This window comes from Gymnoscopelus microlampas, assembly GCF_963454915.1.
Source record: "Gymnoscopelus microlampas genome assembly, chromosome: 17".
Classification (NCBI taxonomy): domain Eukaryota; kingdom Metazoa; phylum Chordata; class Actinopteri; order Myctophiformes; family Myctophidae; genus Gymnoscopelus; species Gymnoscopelus microlampas.
In genome coordinates, this window is record NC_139954.1 from 39,914,754 (window position 1) to 39,937,119 (window position 22,366).

The window sequence follows — 22,366 nt, forward strand, 5'->3', positions numbered from 1 at the left end:
TGATGGCGTCGTAATGGCTGATTTGACCCTTGCTTGCATGCTGAAAATAGCCGCTGGGACGCGTTGTGAGCTTGTGGATCCGCTATTTTCAGAGCGCAAAACCTGAGCGTAACCAAACATAAAATGACTTGTCTTAGTTCTACTGGATCTCTCCTCCACTAGTCCCTCACTAAAATGTTAGTCTAGTTTTTATTTGTTGACGAAATTGACAATATATTTAGTCTTAGTTTTAGTCATCATAGCCCGTTTTTATTTTGTTTTCATCAGTGAAAAAAGGTAGTCGACAAGCATTTTTCGTCATAGTTTTAGTCAACAAAATCAACGCTGACAATGATGACTAGTGGGGCTACAAATTCCGAATTACAATTGTAGTATTCATATTAGTACCAGAATGGGAGGGTGGGGGGTATATATTGTATATTCACTAAACTATACACTAAATTATTATAGTAAAATGCACCTTTTAAAACAAAACGAAAAATAGCAGGATTTTTTGTCTAAGGGTGGTGTTAGAGGAAAAGCCATGAAAATCAGTAAGGTTGATTCTGAAATCTAAAATAAAGATAATGATGCCAGCACTCCCTCAGGCACTTCTTATTAGTGTACGCTGATGAAGGCACAGAGCTGAAACGCATGTCTTACTTTAAAATAAAAAGACATAAGTGCCCGAAGGGCAGAATGTGAGTGCTGGCATCATTCTCTTCATGTTAAGACTCAGTGGAGGCATGCACCCGGCAAGGTTGTCGTATTGCTTATGTTTGATTGAAGAAGTGCTCGCATTCCCTCTACTTAGATCCCTGAAATATGCCAGTTAGATTATGAGGTAACCTGTGTGCAAAATTGAAATTTTTGGTGAACAACAAAATACCATCACAATCCGGGCAGTAGTTTTTCGAGGTTATTTGGGACCAAAAGTGTTCGACCGATCGCCTATCCTTAGAGCCCTGGCTGCCACTAGCGGGGCTAAAAATACAAAGGTGTGCTGGTAGACGACAGGGTGGCGCATCGACCACGCAACCCCCAACGTCCTTGGTTCAATTCCGGCTGGAGACCATTGTGTTGGATGGCCTTCTCCCTCCCTGCCTCACTGTCTCTCTACTATCCAGTCTGGATAAAGCAAAACACTGTCTAATAATGTGAACAACAGTGGTGGAAAGTAACTAAGTGCATTAACTCAAGTACTGTACTTAAGATAAATTACTTGAGTATTTCCAATTTCCAATACTTTTACTTGTACTCCACAACAATTATTTTAAATTTAGTTTACTTTAGTTACTTTGTAGATTTAGATTATTATTACAAAACATACATTAACCACGTCAGCCCTGTATACATTTCGGCCATTTGAAAATAGCCGATCTACAAGCTCACAATGCGTCGCGATGCGATGCATTGTGAGCTTGTAGATCTGCTATTTTCAAAAAAATTGTATACATTTTGAAAACTCGAAATGGGAAATTCTGCATAATGAGTGCTTTTTAGTTTTGGTTCTTTAAGTACCATTTTGATACTAATACTTTTGCACTTTTAATCAAGTCAATTTTGAATCCCGGACGTTTACTTGTAACAGAGTATTTCTACATTGCAGTATTGATACATTTACTCAAGTAAAACCACCGGTAAACAAAAAAACATCTCCAAGGTTGCGTAGAGTTATAACATACAAGCATCATGTGGGATCTTGAACTGCTGGATCAGCTCCTCTCTCTGCTTCTGCTGCGGTAAGGAGGGGTCCGTCTCCGACATGATGGTCAGCTTGGAGATGCCGAACACAGCCAGGATGCCCTTGCTGCACAGGGCTCTGGACAGCGTGGTGAACGTAGCCGTGCCGGACATGGGTTTTGACGGGTCCGCACTTCTCGCCACCTGGGGGGTCACGCAAAGAACAAAGGTCAGAACAAAAAGAAGGTCCATTTCAATCAGCGATCACGTCACGTTCACGCTCAGAGCTAATAGACCTTTGCTGTGCAAAGCTGTAGTGTATTTATAACCAATTGCATTTCACGTGACCAAAGGAATATGTCATAATTTATGACATATTTTTGGGGGAAATGGCGGAACATTTTTGCCTATAATAACGTGCCCAAAATAGTGGCACCAAGTTGTTATGTCGATCTGTGACCAAAGCCTGTGACTAAATACTGTAATAACTACATTGGATCCATTGGAAAAGGTTGCTTTTTGTCTTGTTTTGTTTTTGAATTTTCTGAAGTATTTTCTGAGTATCCGTTTTGGACATACTGTACAAGGTTTCCGCCCAACGGCGACAATAGAAAATAGAAGTTGCGTGTGAACACACAGTATACTTATTGTAGGGCGAGTAGTAGCCTCGATCTCCAGGCTTTTATTGTTTAGTTTTGCTAAAAAAATAAAAGCCTAGAGGAGCGTGTCGGTGTACCGGGTATGGGAAGTGTTTCATTTTTCCCCAACCAACCAGAGTGCAGTGGGCGTCGCTCGTAATGTTGTGTTAAGGGGGCGGGGGTTTGACGGACAGATCGGTGAACCAATGGGATCAGGCGCAATCTCTCTGCGCCTCTATACACCCGCCCCTCTATACACGAAAACAGGAGCGCTAGTGCAGCCTAGGAGAGTAGTGAGAGATCCTAACACGATGTATCAAAGACAGTTCAAGATCTACAGGCTGTAAGCCTGTAGATCTCAAACCCTGCTAGCTCAAATGCTCTAAGGGGGCGTCCAAGGACCCCCGTGGGCCCTTGAGGCGGTTCCAGGGGGTCCCAGAGGAACCCAGAGGGATGATACAGTAGCTTAGGAACCAAATGGACCCTTACATGTCTGAACCTTTGAATATACATATGTAACCAAATGGACCATTACGGGTCCATTTGGTTTTAATTGTATACTTTCAGATTAAAACATTTAAAAACACTGAGGAATTCACAGTGTAGGTTGGCGTCCAGGTCCCAGAGATAAAACTCAAGGGGGGGTCCGTGTCGTAAATGCATATCAAACTGGGGGGGTCCTTGAGATTAAGAATTGAGAATCACTGCTTCTATTGTCTATTCCAGGGGTTCTCAACCTTTTCAGGCTGTGACCCCCCAAAATAGTCATATTTGAACTGAGGACCCCTGGGGGCCCCCACCCTGACACGCAATTGTAGGAGTTGAGGCATTACATTTAGTTTGACTCGGTTCCACAGATACATTTTGTGAAAATAGCCGATCTACAAAGGCGTTGTGAGCTTGTAGATCGGCTATTTTCACAAATTTTGCCTCTTTCTTATATTAATTTGGCCAATGTTTGACCAGTTTTATAGCATAGTTTGTTGATTACTTGTGATGCATTCATTTCCTTATTTTTGGGGGGTATTAAAGAGATCTTAAAAGTCCTTAAATTGTCACTTTACTGCCCCCCCCCCCAAAAAAAAAAAAAATCATGTGGGGACCCCCCTGGGGGGTCTTGACCCAGAGGTTGAGAACCACTGGTCTATTCGGCCGATGACTCACTCTAGTGAACTCCTTGTTGGCCACCAGGTTGAGATCGCCGAGAGAGGAGAGGTAGCTCTCCAGACGGCCGATGGTAGGCTCTAGCTTGCTTAGCAGGTCGGTGAGGAACGAGGCCATTTGCAGCATGACTCCCACTAAGCTCTGCATGTCCTGAGATAACACCATCTGGGGAGAGATCAACAAAACGTTACCCAGAGTTCGATTAAAGTGAGGGGAAAAAAGAAAAAAAGAAACCACTTCTTAACCACTTAAAAGGGACAGTTCGCTCCCAAAATTACTTCGATTAGTCACCCCATGGACATGAATTCATTTGTTTTTGTCGCACTCCTAAGCCAATAATTTGATGACCGGCAGCGGGTTCCGGTAGGAGACACAAAAAGTCTCCTTTGTGTCTCCTACCGGAACCGTAGGCTAACGGTCCGCTGGTCATCAAATTATTGGCTTTAGGAATGCGACAAAAACATTATACTGTACATACAATCTACAAGCTCACAACGCGTCGCATCGCAACGCTTTGTGAGCTTGTAGATCTGCTATTTTCAAACATTTTAGTACTTTTACTTTTGGTACTTACATTTTAAGTAAGTAAGTACATTTTGATGCCAATACTTTTGTACATTTACTGAAGTATATTTTTAATTCCGGAATTTTACTTGTAACAGAGTATTTCTACATTGCAGTATTGATATTTTTACTTAAGTAAAACATTTGAGTACCTTTTCCATGCACCACTGACTATTTTCAGTCTTTCCTGGCATTTGATTTTCCTTTCCATTCGCTTCCTTTGTTTTTCTTGACTTTGAACCTTACTTAACGATGGTATACACAATCAATACGGAAATAAATAAATAAAACAAAACCCCATGACCTCAAGCAGACGCCATACAGAAAGCTGCATAATAAACACCACAGAACAACGCCAACATACAGAAAGCTCAAGACAAAACGAAAGCGGAGCAAAAAAATGCCTAAAGCAGCAAAAGTCAACCGGAATACTAAACAAACAATGGCTATGAACATGTTGTGCTGCTCTGTGGCTAATAGTGCCCATGGTAACATCCTGTACCGCATTCAGCAATGAAATATTACACCTTAATTCTGCATTCATGGTGCTCAGCACTTCTTTTTCCTGCTATTGGGTCATGTCTGAGGTCTCATGAAAGCCAGCCGGTGTTGTGTGAGCACTCAGTGAGTATAAAGCCACAAACAGCCAGAGGTGAATATATGGAGGTATTGTTTTTTTTTCCTAAAACTCTATTATACTCTTGAACCACACCGATATTCTTCCAAAGAAAGTGACTGCCTCTGATAAACGACATCCTTTTTTCTTTCTTTCTGACAAAACAATACTTTCCTTATCTAAACCAGGGGTTCCCAAACATTTCTTAACTCGACTACAGAACGGACGATCGTGGTTACAATGTCTATTTTTCCGGTGGAAAGAAGAGAGAAGATAAAAAACATATCCGCATGGAAAAAACATTTCTGTGGATCGTCAAAATCTGGTCAAAATAAGGTAAAACCGCTGGCAGTGGTGGATGAATGAATGAATTAATACCTGGCAATGAAATGTGATAATTTGGCTATTTTCACAATTTTGGGAAAAAAAACAATTTTAGGAAAAAAGGTAGGAAATGTTGTAAAAAAAGGGGCACCCAATGTGACCCTTAACACATTGGGTGCCAAAACCGTAATATTAAGGTTTTGCAAATACACCCGCGGAGTGCCAAGAATCCTAAAAAACGTAAATATACGTTTGTTTTACCTTTTCGTTTTTCTCGTTTTTTCCACAAGGGGGGGGGGGGGGGGGGGGGGCTAGCGCAGCCCTGGAATCACCCATGAACACTCTAAGAAGTAAGGGACAGATGGATCACCGTGCCAAAAAATCTCGCTCCCATCCACTTCCATTCTATCTCCTTGCTAAAAACCTCTGTATCTCCTTAACTTTTTACAGTGGGCAAAACGAGTCATTCTCGATGCGCGATCGCGATCTGCAATGGTGACTCGCGTGAGACATGTTGTTGTTTCAGGCTTTAGCCAGGAGCATCGCGCACCCTACACGCGTGCATTTTTTTTCATGGGTCGCTCGTCGTGGAGTCTACAGATTTGAACAGCACAACGCAGCGCAACGGTGAGATTTGTGTGTCCGTGACCCATGAAGGGCCTCGATGAGGCTATGTTTGGGGTTAACGCTGGTCCAAAAAGAAAGCCATTTAAGTATGGGCTTAAATTAGTGCCAATAATATTTTGTACTTGTAAAAATAATTTGTATTTGTAAACACATTTTGCATTTGTAAAAAAAATATTTGTACTCGTAAAAATAATATGTACTCGTAAGAATATTTTTTGCATTCGTAAAAAAAATATTTGTACTCGTAAAAATAATATGTACTCGTAAATAAAATATTTGTCTTCGTAAATAAAATATTTGTATTCGTAAATAAAATATTTGTATTCGTAAATAAAATATTTGTCTTCGTAAAACAAAGTTTTGTATTCGTAAGATAAAAATGTGTGTTGTAATTGTAGAATTACATTTACAATGAACATTGTGACCAGAAAAAAACAACAGCTTGCGCGCTCGAAGATCTGTTCTACGGATTGCAAAACTTTATTTTTGGCACTCTGCACTTCCGGGTCTGAGCCAATCACGTGAGGCCTTTTCCACTACCCAATCATAAAGCTCCATAGGTCTCCATGGCAACATGGCAAACGGGGTTGCCATGTTGCAACCCCAAGAGTTTTAACTGCAACATAATTCCATTGCTCAGGAAATAAACAATGGATTACAATAATATAACATTCCCTACAATCAGTAACATGTAGGTGATACCTATGTATATCAAATATGGTTTTATTGAAAGGCAATCAAAGGCTAGATCGAGTTTAGAAAGCAAACAGGTCACGTCTGGGGGCCTCAGTGCGGCTGCAGAGTTTGATTGAGTGTGAGACTAGGACCCACATGCCATGTCAAAATGAGCGGCTTCATCGGGAATCGTGCGCGTGTATTTTGCTAAGAGATTGGTTACATAGTTTAATTGATATTAATTCATTAGTGCATTAAATTTCCCCATCCACTTTAATGGGAAAATTAAAAAACTCGATTTCAAGTATTTTTTTTCCAGAAACTGTAAGGGCTAGAGTTACAAGACTTGGAGGGGAGGTTCATAATTTAATCCGAAATTATCAACAAAAAGAAATACACCAGTCGGCCTCATGGTGGCGCTATAAAAGCCCCCTTTACGTTTTGGCCTATAACTCTTGAACCGTAGGTCGTAAAATAAAAATCTAACTCCCCATATAGGCCACGCCCATTTGCGTCAGGATAGATTTTCCGCCATTTTGAATTTTCTTCAAAACACACTTTTAGCTCCTCCTCCCACATATTTTGTCCAGATTTCACAAAAATCGGTACACATGATCTCTGGGCCCATGCGATAAACATATCCAAACGGCATTTTGATAATCCTTACTGTTCGTCCGTAAATGGCTTCCAAAGTTAGTGGGAGGGGCCTGTTTTACCAAAAACGCCAGAAATCACGAACGATCCGGTCAATCCCAAATTTAAATCACATGTCGAGGGTGGTTTACTCAACGAATCCCCAAAAGCATTTCCACTTTGACCCATAGGGGGCCTCACAAATGCACAAAACGTAACCGTTTGATGCAAAAACATGATTTTTTGGTGGAACGATCCTTTCAAAATGTAATAAAAGCGATATCAGGAGTGACGTGACAATATGATTGGCCCGTTACATTTCTGGGAGGGGGCTATTTATTTAGTGGGAGGGGCCTATTTCTTAAAATCAAAACAGCATGTATCACGAAGGCAGGATCCGATCGGCACCCGATTCGAATGGCACGTTGCGCGGCCTGCGACGGTATTCCTCCCGGCGTATCCCTCGAGTCCCGGCGGCCGAGACCCGCGACCGGCATCGGCGCAACCACACTTTGCAATTTCCCAGAATTGCTACGCGTCTAGTTTTTATTAAAGTTGGAGACCTCGCACGGTAGTGGAATGTTCGGTCTATGAGCAGAGCAGCCCGCGTGTCAAATCGTTAGAGAGGGGAAAAAAAGTCACTTAACACTCTGGACCACCCTATAGTTGCATTACCTAGTTACTTTTAGTTAGCAGAAACAAAATAGCAGTTTCATGTTTTTGGTAAAAATGTACCTTTGAGAAAATGACGTGAACAAACACGGCTGTATTTGGGTAGGTTCTTGAACGTTAAATCTTTGTGTGGTACAGCTGAGATCCAAGCCATACTACGTCTCTTGAATAGCCTACATTGTTAGCCTCACACTGTATTCAATCTTGAAGAGGAGAGCTGCGACAGCTTTCTCATAGACCAGCCACACATGTGCAGTGTGCAATGATCACTTATGGTGACCACCCGCCCCGAAATTCGCGGGACAGTCCCGAAATTGAACCCTCTGTCCCGCACAAGCAGAGCAATGTCCCGAAAATCAAAGATATGAAAAAAAGAAGACGTTTTTTTTGATAATAAATCGGTAAAATCAGGCAAAAATAAGAATTAAATAACATAGCCCTAACCTAACCCTAATCCTAACCCTAAAACCGAAATAAAGAAACCAAAAACTGGGAAAAAACGAACCCAACCCGCCCAGAACCTAAAAGAAAAATTGCGCGCGCGCACAGGGGGTCCTCATGCACGCGCGCGCCCGCGATGTCCCGCGAACCGGGTTCATCACTTCATCTGTCCCTCAATGGGCCTGTTTGAACCCTATCACTATGTAGTCGGCAAAGAAGTTAATGTTTACAAACACAAACCACCTAGTCTTAAGCGTGTCTCTATGTACAGCCTGACCCCTCAAGGGCTGTAGCATCGAAAAGGTGGGCGTGGCGAACTTTTGGTGACGCAACGTTGGTACACCCTATAGGTCAGTAGCAGTGCTGTCAAGCCTATAATGCTGGAGGAGGAGGGGGTGGGGGCTTTTTTGTAAAACAGGCCCCTCCCGCAAATTTTGGAAGCCATTTATGGAAGAACCGTATGGACTATCAAAATTCGGTTTGGAGATGTTTATCGCATGGGTCCAAAGATCATGTGTAGCGATTTTTGTGAAATGTGGACAAAATATGTGGGAGGAGGAGCTAAAAGTGTGTTTTGAAGAAAATTCAAAATGGCGGAAAATCTATCCTGGCGCAAATGGGCCTATATGGGGAGTTGCGTCATGGCCCAAGGAATCTAGGGAAAAAAATATTTTTATTTTACGACCTACGGTTCAAGAGTTATAGGCCAAAACATAAAGGGGGCTTTTATAGCGCCACCATGAGGCCGACTGGTGTATTTCTTTTTTTTTATAATTTCGGATTAAATTATGAACCTCCCCTCCAAGTCTTGTAACTCTAGCCCTTACAGTTTCTGAAAAAAAAAATACTTGAAATCGAGTTTTTTAATTTTCCCATTAAAGTGGATGGGGAAATTGAATGCACTAATATATTAATATCAATTAAACTATGTAACCAATCTCTTAGTAAAATACATGCGCACGATTCCCGATGAAGCCGCTCATTTTGACATATGGCATGTGGGTCCTAGACTCACACTCAATCAAACTCTGCAGCCGCACTGAGGCCCCCAGACATGACCTGTTTGCTTTCTATACTCGATCTAGCCTTTGATTGCCTTTCAGTAAAACCATATTTGATAGACATAGGTATCACCTGTTACTGATTGTAGGGAATGTTATATTATTGTAATCCATTGTTTATTTGCTGAGCAATGGAATTATGTTGCAGTTAAAACTCTTGGGGTTGCAACATGGCAACCCCGTTTGCCATGTTGCCATGGAGACCTATGGAGCTTTATGATTGGGTAGTGGAAAAGGCCTCACGTGATTGGCTCAGACCCGGAAGTGCAGAGTGCCAAAAATAAAGTTTTGCAATCCGTAGAACAGATCTTTGAGCGCGCAAGCTGTTGTTTTTTTCTGGTCACAATGTTCATTGTAAATGTAATTCTACAATTACAACACACATTTTTATCTTACGAATACAAAACTTTGTTTTACGAAGACAAATATTTTATTTACGAATACAAATATTTTATTTACGAATACAAATATTTTATTTACGAAGACAAATATTTTATTTACGAGTACATATTATTTTTACGAGTACAAATATTTTTTTTACGAATGCAAAAAATATTCTTACGAGTACATATTATTTTTACGAGTACAAATATTTTTTTTACAAATGCAAAATGTGTTTACAAATACAAATTATTTTTACAAGTACAAAATATTATTGGCACTAATTTAAGCCCATATTTAAGCCTTACTCTGTAGATGAGCTTCTCTGTGTTGACGTGTCGGGCCAGCAGCAGAGAGAAGGTGTACCACTGGTGGATGGACAGCGAACAGAAGTCCTGGAACACCATCTGCTCTGCCTGGCTCATGTTCAGGAACGACGAGTCATCGCAGTGGCGCAGGTTGACCAGCCAGGAGAGGATCTGATGAGTCAGGGGGGGAAGGAAAAAAAGAAATACTGTAGCACACGGTACAAATCTTCAGCGTTCATTTACCTCTGAGAGAGTCAGATGGAGCCCATAAAGGGTCCATTAACACCACAGGCACCACATGCCCTGTGTCAGTGGTTCCCAAACGGTTTTGGCTCGGGAGCTATAGACCCAAAAGAGAAATGTGTCTCCCCGGGAACCCAAACTAGTGAAAAGCCCTTCTACAAGCTCACAGTGTGTCGCGATGCTACGCATTGTGAGCGTGTAGATTGGCTATTTTCACTACATCTTAAAAGTGTATTTAATTTGTATATTTTTTTTATTTATGGGATTCGTTTTATTAATTCACGTAATTCTTTTGACATTTCTTAGATTTTTTTAGGTATTTATTCATTTATTATTATATTTTATTTATTTATTGTGATATATGCATTTTTTTTATTGGAAAATCTTTTGAAATAATAATTTATATTTTTTAAATCTAGGAAACAAAAAAAGGGATATTTACTCGCGAGTTGACCCACAAAAAAATGGGTTTGTGACCCACAAATGGATCCAAAACAGCCCACTGTTTGGGAAACACTGCCCTATGCCATCCCTCTCACCAGCTTTCCTACAGCACCTTGCTTATAATACACTCTGTTGTACCGCAGCGTCCTCGTGTGGAAAATTATTCGGCAGGTGACCCCGCCGAACCACGAAAATATGATTCAAGCTCAAATGCTGTTTTATACTGTACACTGTCAGCCGTCAAAAAGTTGCGAGGTCGCAGGCCCTGACGTGACATTTCCATCGGCTTGCTGGACCAGGCAGTGTCGTTACTGTGACATGATGATAAGTGGAAATCTCTTCCTTAAAATAAACAATCTCGCTGGAGGCATTTAGCTGGTTCCCATGGAAACAGCTGAGAGCTGTCAGAGACAGCTCATTCCAGACGTCTGCCGACACTTTGTTTGAGCATAAATTGCCTCATGAAATGCCTAAATGCCTAACAATGAAAATTACAGACTTTAGGCAAAGAAAGAGGAATTAAGAGGAGTGGGTCACCTTAAACGATCAAATTTAATTTGATGAGTTGGTCGTGTCACCTTCTTCAAACCTTTTTTTTTCTCATTTCTTTTGAATTGTCCCCTCACTGCGGACAATTATGATCAATCAACAACCCACAACAAAGCACTGAATACATAATACTCAATGTTTGTTTCATAATTACTGAGCCTATTCGTTTACGTGTTGTGTGTGTATTTGTGTCTGTGCACGTGTGTGTTTCCGTGGACCGTGTGTACGTGTACTGTGTGTGTGCACACTTGCGTGTCACACATCAAACGTGGATTAATAATTGTGTTTGAGAGAGAAGGGGTGGAGAGAGATGTGGAGACAGAAAGAGAGAGAGATAGAGAGCGAGAGAGAGATAGAGAGTGAGAGAGAGAGAGAGAGAGAGAGAGAGCGTGACAGAGTGTGAGACAGACAGAAATAGTAAGATAGAGAGAGACACAGAGTGAGACAGACTACGAGAGAGAGAGATAGAGAGAGATCCAGGTGTCTCGCCACCAGTGGTGTAAAGTAACTAACTACAGTTACTCAAGTACTGTACTATTGTACAATTTTGAGGTACTTTTCCTTTACTGGAGTATTTCCAATTGTCTATACTTTTACTTCTACTCCACTACATCTCAGAGGCAAGAACTTTTACTTTTGGTACTTAAAGTACATTTTGATACTAATACTTTTGTACTTTTAGTCAAGTAAATGTTGAATTCCGGACTTTTACTTGAAACAGAGTATTTCTACATTGCAGTATTGATACTTTTACTCAAGTAAAACATTTACTCACCACTAGGTTGCTGCTGGGCAGAGGGCTCTGGAGCAGCATGCTGAGAGCGTGGGGGTCAAAGTCCATGTTCCGCTGCACGTCCAACATGAAAGCGGTCTTATTCCTCAATATCTCCCCGACCGTCACCACACCTGTGGAGAAACGAGGCCACATGCAGCATGTGTGTGTGTGTGTGGTCATTAATCACATCATGTGGGTCATTAATCTTTATACGGTCCTGTTCCAGAAATGACACTTCCTACTATTATGAAAGAAGTAACATGTTCTCTTTGAAGATAATAAGGTGGTGCAGCAAAGAAAAAAGAAAATAGATGACGGCATTCCTTTTCTAACAGTCTACAACAACACTAGAAGGACAAAACAACAACATTCATTGATGGGATCCGTGGAAAATACACTATGATCCTCAATATTTTTTAACCACTTTCTCTATTTTATGCAGTCGTTATAGGTGAAAATTGTCAACTATTTCAATTTCATTGTTCAAATATTTTCTGAAGATTAAAAAAATTGTCAAACATTGTCAAAAATTGTGAAGAAAATAGCAAAAATAGTTGATCTACAAATTGTAGATTTACGTTTTCTTTAAACATTATTATTATTATTATCCTTTTTACAATTTAAAGGAGGAGTTCACCCAAAAAAAATGACTTATTTTCTATCAATTGCACACCCTATGAAGCCTTGAATCCATGGATTATTTTTTGTTTTTGTCGCATTCCTAAGCTAATAATTTTATTCCCGCTAATGTATCCGGTAGGAGACACAAAGTAGATTATTTGTGTCTCCTACCGGAAATACACACGGTCATCAAATTATTGTCTTAGGAATGCCACAAAAACAAAAATGAATCCATGAAATCAAGGCTTCATGGGGTGTGTAATTGATAGAAAATAAGTCATTTTTTGGGTGAACTCCTCTTTTAACCACTTTAACCCTATACTGTATAACGGGGTCCCCCAGGGCTCTATACTTGGTCCTCTCCTTTATCCCCTTTACAAAACAAATCTCTTCCCCGAAAATAGCCAATCTACAAGCTCAATTCACAAGCTGAGCTTGTAGATTGCTGGCTATTCTCGCCTAATGCTGGCCCCCAGAATAAGGCTACAAAAGGAGATGTTAATGGTGAGCTGCGGCTGAGTGGTTGTTCTTCCCCACTAATGAAGGTACAGTAGAGTATTGTGGAAATTAACTCTTAATTGGACTGCATGGTCTCTGCTTTGCATCTCGGCAGGTCACTTTACAATTAAAGGTGTCAATGGATTCTTTAATCAGCAGAACAATACAAAAAAACAACAACAGAGGCTTCTCGATGGCTCCACAAACTAGGGGAATGCATTGGTCGGAAATGACTGCCTGCAGTGTTCTAGGCAGTGATGGAAAGTAACTAAGTACATGTACTCAAGTACTGTACTTAGGTTCAATGTTGAGGTATTATTTTGTACTTTAATTGAGTATTTCCAATTTCCAATAATTTTACTTCTACAACATCTCAGAGGGAAATATTGTACATTTACTCCACTACAATTATTTGACAACTTTAGTTGCTAGTTACTTTGTAGATTTTGATTATTGTTACAAAACATTAACCACTTCAGCCCTACATATACATTTCGGCCATTTGAAAATAGCCGATCTACAAGCTCACAATATATCTGCTATGTTCAAAAGATTTGTATACATTTGAAAACTTGAAATGGGACATTCTGCATAATGAGTACTTTATACTTTAAGTATATTTTGATACCAATACTTTTGTACTTTTACTCAAGTACATTTTTAATTTCGGACTTTTACTTGCAACAGAGTATTTCTACAATGCAGTATCGATACTTCTACTAAAGTAAACATTTGTAGTACTTTTCCACCACTGGTTCTAGGTTGGGTGAATTTCCCTGCTTGTGCGCTGCCTTTCGACATGGCCAAACAGTTGATTTCATAAAGTGAGTATGTAATTAATGTACTACAGGGCACTGTGGTTTGTCATGTGACGCTATTAAACTGTGATTATATTTGAATTAGAGAGAGAGAGCGGTCTTGCCTGAGGAGGTGACATTAATGTTGAGAGCCTGCAGGCTGCTGGCATTCAGGCCGAAAACCTCACTGAACACAGTGGCCCTGCAATGACACAGACACACACACACACGCACACGCACGCACGCACGCACGCACGCACGCACACACACACACACACACACACACACACACACACACACACACACACACACACACACACACACACACACACACACACACACACACACACACACACACACACACACACAAACAAACACAAATGTCATGTACAATATATTGCTCAAGAGGGAAAGGGCATACGTGTTACTGGTGGAAATGTTTGGTTTGTACAAAAACAAAACAGTTTTGGTGGACACTGCCTTGGCTCAACGGGCTAGCAGCTATATCTGGGATGCTACTGTTACTTGACATGTGGTTTTGACAGTGGCTCATAAACTCTCTTTCGCTATCTCCTCCTGTCTTCCTGGTTCCTGATTCTCTACTATTATATCATCACTGTTGTCGGGTAAAAGCCTTGTGGCCTATCTCCATATTCCAACATTATTATTTGTTTTCATGAATTAATGCCCTACATCGTCGTATGGCATTGGCAGTAGTGTTGAGCAAAAGTTGCCGATCTACAAGCTCACAATGCGTGTTGTGAGCTTGTAGGTCGGTAGGCTGGCTTTCACTATGTTTGAAAAAGTGTTTAAAGGAGTAGTTCACCCAAACAATTACATATTTTCTATCAATTACACACCCAATGAATCATTGATTTTTTTTTGTTTTTGTCACATTCCTAAGCCAATAATTTGATTACCGGTGGAAAGATGCTAATGTATCCGGTAGGAGACTCAAAGGAGTCTCTTTATGAGTTTCCTCCCGGAAATACACCTGGTCATCAAATAATTGGATCAGGAATGCGACAAAAACAAAAACATCTCCATGAATTAAATGACTCATGGGGTATGTAATTGATAGAAAATAAGTGATTTTTTGGGTGAACTATTCCTTTAAGTGAGTCTGTGGGACTTATAAATATCTAACCAATGAAAAGTATTATCAACTTGTATTAGCTTGTGACTAAATAATAACTACACAGGATCCATCGGAACACAGGTTCCTTTTTTCTCTCCATCTCCTGAAAAGTAACGGTTTCGGACATTCAAGGAGGTCTGACGCCCCGACAGCGATAACAATACGCTGTCGAACAAATGTGAGATATGTCAACATGGTGTCAAAACAAAACGTTGTTGTACCAGTCTGAGTTGACGTCGTAGGAGAGGGGATTCCCGATGAAGATCTGGAAGATGCTTTCGGACAGCTCAGACGTGTTCATCAGCAGGCCCTGGGCCACGAACATCAGGCTGGGCATGACGGTGTTGCAAATCAGACCGGGCTCCATGTCCACCGCCTGCCACAGCCCGGCCACAGAGTCCATCTGCTCCACCGCACACACCTGCAACCAGTTAAGCACCTAAGTATTACACACCTGCAACCGGTTAAGTACCAGTTAAGTACCTAATTGTTCTGAATCTCTGTGTTGTTATTCATGTCCTCACTGTTTTGCCTGATTCACTGCCTTTTTTTGCTTCTATTTTAATGTTGTTTTATGCTTTTGCTTTTCTTTTTTTTCTTTATTGTTAAATTAGTTGTACTAATGTAAAATGTAACTTAGATAGAATGTTATATAGACAGATGTCAGGTTATTGTTGACCTGGCATCCTACAGTGTGTATAGTTTCCATGTAGGCTGATGATAGGTTCTTGGTTTACGTATGTATTAGTTATTATTAGATTATTGGTTTACTTATGTATTACTTTATTATTAGATTACTATTTTTATGCATTTGATGTATTATTGATGTATTATGATGTATTATCTTGTGTTCTTGCTTACTGTAAGTCGCTCTGGATTAAGAGCGTCTGCTAAATGCCTAGACTGTAAACTGTAAACTTTTTCTGTAATTGTATTCTTGCTCTGTAAAGCGCTTTGAGCTGCATTTCTTGTCATGAAAGGTGCTATACAAATAAAGTTTATTATTATTATTATTATTACTAAGTACATTGTGCTTACGTTAAGTATTGTGTAAAAGTATGTTTACTTTGCTTGAGCATTTGCTTTTTTTCAACACTTCATACTTCTAGTCCACTACATATAAGGCGACTATAGTACTTTTTACACGCAATTATTTGAAAACTTTACTTACAAGCAGTGGTGGAAAGTAACTACTGTAAGTACATGTACTCAAGTACTGTACTTCAGTACAATTTTGAGGTATTTGTACTTTATTTGAGTATTTCCAATTTCCAATTTGCAATTCCTACACATTAAACCAATAAGCTCTAGTGTCAATGAAGCCAGCGGTTCAGACCTGCTTTGTCAGGCGTCCTAGTATCTCTGTGAACTGCTGGTCTGTGGGGCTGGTGCTGAACAGCTCCGACGCTGTTAGGAGGGTCTGCTGCATGAACATCAGATTCTCTGTGGAGAGAGAGAGATAGGCGGGGGGGTAATGAGGGTAGGGGGAACCAGAGAGAGAGAGAGAGAGAGAGAGAGAGGGAGAAAGGGGACCATAGAGGGAGAAGAGGGCAGCGGAGGAGTCTGTGAGGTGACAGCATAACACGACGTCCCGCTGGGCTTCATTACGACTAGCACCATTTCGAGGCGCCGTCGCCAGACTGCGAGCAGCAAATGATGTGCTTAACCCATTGAGACCGGGAACGCAGCTGAGTAACCACTTTAACCATTATTTTATACTTAGGTTATGAGCTTGTAGATCTACAAGCTTGTAGATCTGCTATTTTTGAATAGCAAAAGTATAATTAATGGTATTAATTATGGTTTAAGTGGTTACACAGATGCGTTCCCGGTCTTAGCGGGTTAAAGTGGAGCCCTGCACAGAGCTGATGGGGCCAACAAGGTCGGCCGGCGCTCTCCGCCGTCGACACATTAGAACACATCTGACAAGCCCCCAAGAAAGTCAAACACCACCCCAGGGGGGGCGGCGAGACGCCATGACAGAATATTTAATTAGGCCAAAATTAGACAATGACACGTTGTTTAATCTCCGGTGCGCACCGCCAACACCTAGAGGCCACACGCTGAAAATTAAACAACAGCTCGTCCATCCGTGTGTGTGTGCGTTTGGGAGAACGAACGAGGTTTGCAACGAACGGGAGTACAGCTGTTGCCGCTCACTGAGAGTTATTCCATGTAACATAAACATTATCACACGAGTACCGGCAGCCAATTAAAACGAGGTCACGGACGTCCAGCTCGAGTGCGTGGGTTGCCAGCGCGCGGCATTTGGGGAGCGAGTGTGGGATAAGCGATTGAATTCTACTTTGCTAATGAGATTTAACCCGTTAAGGCCGGGAAGGCGGGAACGCATACTGTGTCATTTATTTAAGATTTCTTTGGCTATTTAAAAAATAGCAAATGTACAAGCTCCGAGCTTGTAGATCTGCTATTTTAGAAAAATCTTGAGAATTTGTGCAAATCTTTGAATATATATATTTTTAGCAAACATTTGTAACTCAAATATTTGCTTCTGGGGATTCTACAAAAGTCTTCTAAATCTTAACAGTTAAAAAAAAAAAGTATGTTATATTATATGCTAAATAATATCAGTGGTTCTCAAACTTTTTCATGTCAAGGACCTACCAAAATCATATGTATTTGGCCGTGTTGATTTACAAATGTTCGCTTCAAAAAATATATATATTCAAAGATTTTTATACAAATTTTCACAATTAAAAAATAAATAGCAGATCTACGTACGCTCATAGCACGGCACTCGGTTAGCCGCGCTATGAGCTTGTATATCTGCCATTTTTGAAATCTTAAAAATGACACAGATGCGTTTCCCGGATTGAATGGGTTAATAAGGTGCTGAGTGGCTTGACGTTGGAGAAGAGCCATATGGCTCCGGGGGTTCTTTGGGAGCTTCCAACTAAGCCGACATTGAACCCTGAAAGCACATATGTCCAAAATGAATTATGCCCGGGCCGTAATCATACAGACAATAACAACAAGCATTAGCAAAAAAAAACGCCATGAATCCCCCAAAGGGCTTTGAAGGTCAGAGTGAAGCTGAAGGGTTTCTAATAACCCTTTGAGACCGGGAACGCATCTGTGTCATTTCAGGATTTCTTTGGCTATATAAAAAATAGCAGATATACAAGCTCATAGCGCGGCACCGAGTGCCGCGCTATGAGCTTGTAGATCTGCAATTTTTTTGAAAAATCGTGAAAATGTGTGCAAATCTTTAGTTTGAATATATATATATGCTTTTTTAAAGCGAAAGTTTTTAACTCAAATCTTTGCTTCTGGGGATTTTACAAATGTCTTCTAAATCCTAACAGGTTTTTTTCCTATAGTGTTTTTTTTCTTTTTTTTCTTTTTTACTTATGTTGCTATATTATCAATGGTTTTCTAACTTTTTTCTTGTCAAGGACCCCCAAAATAATATGTATTTGTCTAATATATAATAATAATATTTTGTTCCAGGGACCACCAGAAGCAAAGATTTGAGTTAAAAATGTATATAAAAAGATTTAAACACATTTTCACTATTTTTCAAAAAAAAATAGCAGATCTGCAAGCTCGTAGCGCGGCACTCGGTGCCGCGCTACGAGCTTGTAGATCTGCTATTTTTGAATAGCCAAAGAAATCTTAAAATGACACACATGCGTTCCCTTCCCGGCCTCAAAGGGTTAAGCAACGTGATTCATGGTTCAGCACAGCCTGACACGCCACGTAAATTGAAATAATGCCCACCGACCAATTAAGAGAAAGTGTATACGGTGGCAGGCTGCACAGAGAGGGGGCTGAAAACGGTGAGAGAGCTACAACAACAGAGGTACAGTACGATTAGACGTGACATGGACGGGAGGAACGAACAAGAGAGAGCCAGTGGGGTTAAGTTAACCCATTAAGACCGGGAACGCATCTGTGTCATTTTTTAGATTTCTTTGGCTGTTCAAAAATAGTAGATATTTTTGGAAAAATCATGTTTTGTTTTGCAATTTTTTAAATATATATATTTTTTTTTTTAAAGCGAACATTTGTAACTCAAATCTTTGCTTCTGGAGATTCTACAAATGTCTTCTAAATCCTAACAGTTTTTTGAAAAAGCTTATGTTGCTATATCAGTGGTTCTCAAACCTTTTCATGTCAAGGGCCCTCAAAATTATTGTATGTATTTGGCCGCGGACCCCCATCTGAAAATATTTTGTTTCGGGGACCCCCCCAGAAGCAAAGATTTGAGTTAGAGATGTTCCCTTGAAAAAATATGTATAGTCAAAGATTTGCACACATTTTCACTATTTGAAAAAAAATTGCCAAATAAATCTTAAAATGACACAGATGCGTTCCCGGTCTTAATGGATTAACTTGTAGAGATAGCAGGGAATGAAGCCAAACATAATGCGAGGAAAAGGCAGGCTGAGGCTCCAACCAATTGGGGATTCCCTGTTTAACCAGGCTAGTCTGACAATGCATTTCTCACCATCAAGCCCCCGTCCTAGAAACAAGCAGGCTTTCTCATCGCCCAGAGACGTAGAGAGTAGTGAGTCACTGCAGGAGCGATGGGAGTTTGTAAATGAAGAGAGATGAAGTTTACCTTGAGATTCGCTGGCAAAGCCACCGGTGACGTTCTTTATGAGTCCGGCGAGAGGCAGGCCGTCGGGAATCAAGTTAACGGCTTCCATCAGCAGATCCATCGACAGTCTGGGAACGATTGAACGGGAAGCAATTTATTACCGGGGAACATTTACAGCACTTTGCGGAGGCCCTAATGCGGAGGCTTGATATTTTTGCTTCCATTATTTGAAATAATGCACACAAAAAGCTCAGTGAGTAGCTTTTCATTTGGCTTTGTCTGCTGTTTAAAAGAGGCTACGTAACATGGGAGGAGGAGGGAGAAAGGAAAGAGTGTTATTGTTCTTTCTTTGTACTCAAGAGCTGCCAACTACCACCAACTGGAAAGAAAAGAACATCCAACCATCCGTTAGCTAAAGCTGTTTCTGAGGACAGTGTAACGAACGAGGCCTTAGTGGTCGTCAGTGGTGTAAAGTAACTAAGTACATTTTACTCAAGTACTGTGCTTAAGTAACATTTTTCGGGTATTTTTACTTTACTGGAGTACTTTTACTTCTACTCCACTACATCTCAGAGGCAAATATTGTACTTTTCTCCACTGCAATTATTTGAAAACTTAAGTTACTAGTTACTTTGTAGATTTTGATTATTATTACAAAACATTCATTAACCACTTCAACCCTATATAGATTTTGGCCATTTGAAAATAGTCGATCTACAAGCTCACAATGCGTTGCGATGCGACGCATTGTGAGCTTGTAGATCTGCTATTTTCAAAAGATTTGTATACATTTGAAAACTTGTGAAATGGGACATTCTGCATCATTAGTACTTTTATTTTGGTACTTTAAGTACATTTTGATACCAATACTTTTGTACCTTTACTCAAGTAAATTTTGAATTCCGGACTTTTACTTGTAACACTATTTCTACATTGCAGTATTGATACTTTCGCTTAAGTAAAGAATTTGAGGACTTTTTCCGCCACTGGTGGTCGTTAGCGATCACATTAGTAGCAAATTACTAGCGTACTCACGTCTGGACATTGTCGGGCAGCGTGAGGTAGGAGAGCACGCCCAGGGCGGCGTCGACGGTGTCGTCCTTAGAGGAGGAGTTCAGGGCCCACGGCAGGCCCTCGGTGGCCCCCTTCATCACCACGCTCAGGTCCGCGTTGGAGAAGAACACGTGGGCCGTCTCCACCATCTCCGGCAGCGTGGGCGCCACGGAGATGGCCTCGAACAGGCCGGGGTAGTCGATGAAGAACAGGTCTATGAGGTCGTCCATGGGCTCCCTCGTCGGCTTTGGCGACGGGGCTTCGCGGCGGCGCCGCCCGGAACCCGTGTGAACGTTGTTGGCCTGCTGCTGCTGCTGTCTCCCAGAGTCTCCTTTAGTGAGCTCTGTCAGGAACTGCTCTATGGGTGCCAGGAGGCCACCGGTGCTCCCGATCTGGCTCACCTTCAGAGGTGGGAAAAAAAATACTCAAACGTGTTACTTAAAGGTAGGGTAAGTGATTTTCTTTGGTTAAAATAAGTGTTAAATAGCACTATATTCTGATAGTACTCATTGCTATAGAGTGTTTGTTCAGTAAAAAGGAGTCTCCTTGTCTCTCCAGCTCTTTATAAAACAGAAAATGCATTTTCGTTTCAGTTTCAGTTTCATTTCCAATTTTATCCAATCAGGAATCCTGATTTCACTTGTTTAATCTATATCCTGATTGAGTTCTCTATCCTGATTCAGGATAGAGAACTCAATCAGGATATAGATTAAACAAGTGAAATTGGAAGTGATGACACTAAGAAATGAGCATGCAAAATTGGAACTGGAACACTATACAAATTAAGCTTAAAAATGGGTACTTTCTCCTGATTGGCTGAGATTCTGACACCTACCGGAAAATGTATCTTCTGTTTATTAAAGAGCTGGAGAGACAGGGAGACTCCTGTTACTGAACAAACACTCTATAGCAATGATTACTATCAGAATATAGTGTTTTAACCTTTTAACAAAATACTTTTTGTTTTAACCAAAAAATATCACTTACCCTACCTTTAAGTAAAAGTATCAATACTGCAATGTAGAAGTACTCTGTTACAAGTACATAGTCCGGAATTCAAAATTTGCTTGAGCAAAAGTACAAAAGTATTGGTATCAAAATGTACCAAAAGTACTAAAATGTTTGAAAATAGCAGATCTACAAGCTCACAACGCGTCGCGGTGCGACGCGTTGTGAGCTTGTAGATCGGCTATTTTCAAATGGCCTAGGTATGAAATAGGGCGTTAATGTATGTTTTATAATGTATTAATGTATATCTGCAAAGTAACTAGTAACTAAAGTTTTCAAATAACTGTAGCAAAGTAAAAGTCCAATATTTGAGATGTAGTGGAGTAGAAGCAAAAGTATCGACAATTGGAAATACTCCGGTAAAGTAAAAAATACATAAAAATACAGTACTTGAGTAAATGTACTTAGTTACTTTACAACCACTTTGCTCACCATGTCGATGACGTTCGCGATCAGTTCTTCGAACATCTGGGCGTCGGCCGGCAGCTCCACGTTCAGCTCGGTCAGGATGGGCAGGAAAGCCCTGAGCAGCTCACACACTCTGGACAGGGCCTGGCTCACCAGGTCCATTCCGGTGGCTTCCGTGGAGCTCCACCACTCCACCACCGACAACGCCGTCTCCACGATGACTGCGGTGTCGTTGGAGGTCACAACCTGCTCCATGACCTGGTAACAGGGATGTTAACAATTAATCTATGATCGATTAATTGCCGTTAAAGACGGGGTGCCGTGATTTTCGATGATTTTTTCTCCCCTTAAAACATGATCATCAGGTATTATGGTTATACTAGGAGGAAGATTGTTTTCAAAAAAAGTGTACAGAAAGTGTTAAAATTATGTTTTTATGTGGACACGCCTCCAGTTCATTAAGTTCTCACCTTAGCACCTCCCACCTGAACCAGTCCCTCCG

General features: G+C 40.8%; 1 protein-coding gene across 1 annotated transcript in view; it reads right to left on the reverse strand.

Annotated features, from left to right (window-relative positions):
* The window catches only part of abca12 (ATP-binding cassette, sub-family A (ABC1), member 12), a 153,609-nt gene that overhangs the window by 79,821 nt on the left and 51,422 nt on the right, over positions 1–22,366 (reverse strand). Inside the window, exons 28-37 of the mRNA XM_084085438.1 lie at positions 21,889–22,122; positions 20,431–20,849; positions 19,417–19,523; positions 16,168–16,274; positions 15,053–15,252; positions 13,819–13,895; positions 11,778–11,908; positions 9,767–9,937; positions 3,465–3,629; positions 1,665–1,866 (exon numbers count right to left, since the gene is read on the reverse strand). Of these exons, the coding sequence (XP_083941564.1) occupies positions 1,665–1,866; positions 3,465–3,629; positions 9,767–9,937; positions 11,778–11,908; positions 13,819–13,895; positions 15,053–15,252; positions 16,168–16,274; positions 19,417–19,523; positions 20,431–20,849; positions 21,889–22,122 (1,813 nt within the window). The remainder of the gene's footprint in view (positions 1–1,664; positions 1,867–3,464; positions 3,630–9,766; positions 9,938–11,777; positions 11,909–13,818; positions 13,896–15,052; positions 15,253–16,167; positions 16,275–19,416; positions 19,524–20,430; positions 20,850–21,888; positions 22,123–22,366) is intronic.